The sequence below is a fragment of the Octodon degus genome, unplaced genomic scaffold (assembly GCF_000260255.1).
Source record: "Octodon degus isolate 3935 unplaced genomic scaffold, OctDeg1.0 scaffold00005, whole genome shotgun sequence".
Lineage (NCBI taxonomy): Eukaryota > Metazoa > Chordata > Mammalia > Rodentia > Octodontidae > Octodon > Octodon degus.
In genome coordinates this window covers 30,646,999-30,652,345 of record NW_004524581.1, presented here as the reverse complement: position 1 = coordinate 30,652,345, position 5,347 = coordinate 30,646,999, and the positions used below count along the sequence as shown (strand labels likewise).

The following is a 5,347-nucleotide window of genomic DNA, read 5'->3' as shown; positions in this document are numbered from 1 at the left end:
GGATGGGTTGAGGCAACAGTGTACTCCATTCTCTTCACAGTGAGCTGTAGCTGTCCTCCAGCCCCTCTCCAGCTGACCTCGACCCTGTGTGTCCTCAGCCCAAGGCGGCCTCTGCCATGCTCCTGGCCCCAGGCTGGACTGGGCCTGCCTGACTGCCTCAGTGGCCTCCTCACTGGGTTCTTCCTATCCTCTTTCCAATCCACGTGTTTTGTCAATAAAGCTTTGAAGTATTCCATGCCAACAATGTTGCACCTCTCAGGCGGCAACCTCATCTGCCCCTCTGGCACGTGGCTCCCACCCTTCCACCAGCTGGAGCAAGGGCTGTTGGCCTGGCTTCCACGCTGGCTCTGTACCCCATCTGTGCTTCCCAACAGCACGCAGTGCACCCGCTGCTTCCTGTCCCTGCCTGCCACTCCTGCCTGTCCCTGTCCTGCACATGCACACTAATAGTCCTCCTTGGGCTGCAGGGCATGGGTGACACAGACTTTCCCACCCAGGCTGCGGTACTTTTCTGAGGCTCCCAGAGCAGCCGCTCAGTGTGTGGCCAGCAGCAAGGCCACACTTCCCTTTGCCCTGATAGGTGAACCCTACGCCCTCACAGTTGCTCCTGCCAGGCAGGTCAGAGGGCAGCTGGCGCCAGGGTTAAGCCAGGACCACACACAGAGAGCTGGGCGGAGGATAGTCGGTCGCCTGGACCGTGTAGGCAGGGCTGCTTAAGCCAGGAGCGCACGAGGCCCCAGGTATTCTGTTAAAGTGCTGGTTTTGACTCGGTGCGTGAGGAGAGGGCTTGGTGTGAACTTCACATTTCCAGTGACGCTGGGGCTATGGGTCCTCGGACCACGACAGACTACAGAGCAGGCACAGACAGAGTGACAGGGACATGAGCAGGAGCCAGCTCCTTTTCCCTCCAAGGTGCTCTTAGATGGGTCCTTGGCCACCTTTGATCTCCCAGCATCACAGTGGACACCACAGGACAGAGGGCCTGGTACAAGTCAGCCTGACCGCTGCTGCCCAATGGAAGCACAGGCTGTCCTCTGACCTTCAGGGGCACCTGAATACTCCTGAGACCAAAGATGTAAGCCTGAGCCAAGTCCTAGACATTCACTTGCACTGTCCCAAGTGCTCCTGGGAGCCCTGCACATGTGGGCGTGTGGGCATGTGGGTGGGTATGTGTGTGAGAGAGTGAGAGAGAGAGAGAGAGAGAGAGAGAGAGAGAGAGAGAGAGAGAAGGGCCTTGGGATGCTTTCCAGAAGGCACTATGGGGGTGCTGAGAGCACCTCCCCAGTGGACAGCACTGCAGAGAAGACCAAGAGCACTGAATCACACAAGAGACAGGCTCTGGGAGGACAAGGGTCTTGGAATCAGATGTGACACTGGCGCCATACCTGTTTCCTTCATGGGCAAGAGGCCTCTCCCTGGCTCAGTTGACTACTGAGGTGGAAGACACAAGCCTTGGAAAGACCCAAGCCCTGGAGCATGAGATGGGAGGTGTCCCAGAGAGGGGGACATCTGTACAGACAAAGGGGCATGCACTCTGCAGCCCTTAAAGAGCCACACACAAGGTGTTGCCAAGATGTGAGAGGGAGGGGCAGGCAGACTCTCTGGGACACGGGGCAGGGCCCACTCACCCGCCTGGACAGCCAGGAAGTTGTAGAGCTCATGCAGCAGCTCCAGCAGGGCCGCCTTCTGCTTGGCCTGGCAGAACTGCAAGGCAAGGACAAGAGTCAGTGGGGTCAGCCTGTTCTTCCTGCCTCTCCAGCCACAGCATCCGGCGCACCCTGACAGCAAAGGGCAGCTTGTGACTTAAAAAAAAAAGAGAGACCAGTTCTGCAGAGTACCAGGCCCAGGGAAAGGAAACAAATAGCGGGTTAAGGTGTTGGGGACACTGTGAGAGCGCACCCTGAGCACAAACAGATATGTTACCACGGGGATGGCTTTCCAGAGGCTCCTGGTCTCTTTGGAATGAAGGCTAGCAAGGGGCTGATGACAGTGGTGGCTTCCTTGGATGGAGGAACCATCACTGCTGGGCCCTCCGTCCAGTTCTGGGGGGGACCTGGGGCCTTCGTAGGTTGGGACTGCATGAGAGATAACACATCCACTCCTGCCTGTCTGCAAGTCTTCAGTAGCATGGAAACTGTGTCACAGTACTCAAAGGCCCAGAGGCGAAAGGGTGCTTATGGAATACTCAGATGCCCACCTCCGTTCTGGGTGGGCCTGGACCCACGCTCAGGAGACTTAGGGTCCACAGAGGAGTCACAAAGGTCGTTCTAACCTTCCTTTGCTCAAGGCCAACAGCCTTGAAGGCCAACAGTGCCCCAGGAAGTCAGGGGGGATATGCCCTAGCCCTGCTGTCCCACAATCAGATATGGGCTCCCAGACTACAAAGAGAGAATCTCTAGGTCTGGCCCGCAAGTTGCAGAAGCTGTCTGCTCACCAAGTACATCTGTGGCAGGGACCTGGACAGTGGCCCTGCGCTCAGCCAGCTCAGAGAAGGACCTTGGGGAGTGGACATTTACTTGGGGCTTGACATTTAGGGATACGGAGGACCAGGGAACAGAAACCAGGAGGCTTTTTCTAATGAAAGGGCAAGTGCAGCTCACATCGCTGGAGGAGTCTTACTGAACTTATTTTTCCCTGTTTTTGCTTTTTAGTCTCCAACATTCGAGTTTCCCCCGGCCACCTATGTTTCTGGGCCACTTGCTCTCATCACCCACTGCAGTTTTTATGATGGAAGGCAGATGAAACTGAGGAATCTGGCTCTGCAAAGCAACTGAGCAGCACATTCTGTGGATGAGTGCAACAAATGATGTTATAAAACACCCCAACATGATGCACCAGAAGCCAAGGAAAAACAAAACTGGTAATGTGCAGCAGGGTGCCCTCATTAACGAGGGTAGCGGGGTCCATCGGTGCAGGTCCATCCAGTGACCGCGCGTCATCTCTCTCAGCCCCTGGCATTGCACACTTAATAATTAGACTCCTAAGCTGTGCCCTCTGGCGGTGCGAGCTCCTCCTGGTAGGATTTATGGCCTGAACATTTATTGCCTCCTGTCTCCCCAGACTACTGCGGTACCCGCATCCTGGCTGCTTACTGATGGGCCCGTGTGATTCATAACTGGATGGGGCTGCTCGCCCTGCCCAAATATTATTTGTAGGGAACGTTAGGGCTTCATAAAACAAAACTACAGTAAGCACAGACTAAGAGAGCTAATTCCACCCAAGATGTGTTTTATACAAGCCCCCTCTGATGTGTCAAATCAGAACAGCATTCTTAGAGCCACTGATGTACATCAGAGAGATCGTGGAGCTGAGGACACGGCCTCCTGGAGATGGAGAGAAACCGCCAGCCCCTCCTCCTGACGCCAAGGAGCTGGGGTCCTTCCACAGCCCACTGCGCCTCCTCCTCAGACCAACGCAGGCAGATCAAAGCCCCGGATGCTGAGGCTGAGGCAAGAGCCGCTCTAAAAGCCCCGGGTCTGCTGTTAGGAACTCAATTTCTGTATTTCAAGTGCTCCTTCACTGCCACAATCCAGTCTGACACGAACATCACAGAGCACGATGTGACTGCAGACCGTTATGGGAAGCCCTCCCTACAAAGGAGCAAAGCCTACCTATGTCCTGATGGAGGAGAGCACCTTCAGGAGGAAAAACAAAAACAGAAGAAACTCAAACTCACCTCATCTGTTTTCCTTTCACAGTCCACGGGCAATAATTTCACTGAGACCAAGAGAAGAAACAGAGAGGTTAAAAGTGTGAGGAAGAGAAGATGAAGATCACTCAAAAGCCAGGGGAAGCAAAACATTCCTGACACAGGGTGGGATTAGAGAGATGTCGTCTAATTGCAGACTGAAAAATGCAAGGGTTTCCCCCAACGGATCCCTACAGCTGCTACACTTGAGCAGCTACAGGTACTTGGGCAACTCAACTACCCAGAACTTGTGCATTCTCATCTGGAACGTGGGTCATCTGGGCCCTCCCTACCAGAGGCTCAGCAGGGCAACGTATGCAACAGCTTTAAGAGTGGTAAACAAGGCTGCTGCACTAAGCAGAGATCAATGCCATCCAGGCAAGGTAACTCCAGGGGGATCCCAGTCTATGTCCCCCAAACTATCCTCTTGTCACCTCAGCAGTGAGCATAAACGTGACACTATGTGGCATCACTAGTTTGGTTACAGTACCAGGACAGGACTGTGACACCCAGCTCCAATTAGTTTCTCTAGCAGGTGGGTCAACTATTCCCAGAGCTGACAAACTGCTCTCGCCCAGCAGAGAAACCCACTGGGTGACGGCCTAAGTCTGTGATCCCACAGACTAGCCAACACCGAGCCGTCCACGCGCCGCAATGGCTAAGGCGCGATTTAGCTTCCCCCGCTCACACTAGGCATGGCAAGGTGGCCTGCAATGGGAACAGAACTAAGCACATTCATGCTTTATAAAGAACATCAGAAGCTGGTGGACCAGTGTCATTTTTATACAATTTTCAATGAAACGATCTTTGTGCTGCTTCCTGTTAGACTACAGCCCACAGTTAACAGAGAGGCGAAACACACCAATCTGCAGCTATAAAGGCAACGGCTGTGTCCTGCACGCTTCTCACTGGGGCATCTGATAATGCAAGTGGACAGCTGGGAGTAGCCCGGAATCAGACCCTCTCCTGACACAGTCCTCAAGGGTGCACCATGTACAGGTAAACGCCTCCCCTTGGGATCGCTTTAAGCCGTCAGGTTCATCCACACCAGCTGCACTGGCAGCGCTACCATAATCTGACAAATGAAAGCCCTGTTTGGTACCAACAAATGGTCTTTTTGGTGCTGCAAGGCTGGGACCCCCGCTAGATGCTGTCTGTAGACCAGTGAAAGCTGGGGTGCCTTCAGATGGGCACTGAAGTGTGAATGAGCAGGACAGCAGAAGAATCAACCAGGGCGGTGCTGTCTGCTGGGGGTGTGGCCTTCTCTCCAGGAGGAAAACGAGAGGGCCTGGGAGAATTCCACCTGCTCCCAGCACGTGGCTGGAAGGGAGGCGTCAGGCAGAGGGCTAGGGCAGGGCAGAGTAGGAGAAAGTGAAGGCAGAAATCCTCGCAGACGCTGGGAGGAGGAAGGGGAGGTCTGGAGGTGAGGAGACTGGGCGGTGGCCGGCCGGCCGCGACTCCCGGCCCCCCTGCGCCGGTCGGGGACGTACTGTTGTCCTCCGCCTCCTGCGGCGCCGAGGGCTTGCCCATCTTCACCCAGAGGATGCCCAGGAAGACGAGCAGCAGCCCCAGGCTGGCCCAGAGCAGCAGCCGCGACAGGCAGCGCTCCAGCCGCCGCCCCGCCTCCGGCCGGGCCCGCGCCGTCGCAGCAGCGCCCGC

The 5,347-nt window shown here is 55.5% G+C and overlaps 1 protein-coding gene across 2 annotated transcripts in view; it reads right to left on the bottom strand.

The window, feature by feature from the left end:
* Positions 1–5,340, bottom strand: part of Lemd2 (LEM domain containing 2) — a 14,440-nt gene extending 9,100 nt beyond the window's left edge. The window contains exons 1-3 of one of the 2 annotated variants that reach the window (XM_023720854.1): positions 5,179–5,340; positions 3,677–3,717; positions 1,629–1,704 (exon numbers count right to left, since the gene is read on the bottom strand). In XM_023720854.1, the coding sequence (XP_023576622.1) occupies positions 1,629–1,704; positions 3,677–3,717; positions 5,179–5,218 (157 nt within the window). In that variant the 5' untranslated portion in view covers positions 5,219–5,340. The other variant, XM_023720851.1, reaches the window with a different exon arrangement.
* Positions 5,341–5,347: the final 7 nt, after the last annotated feature.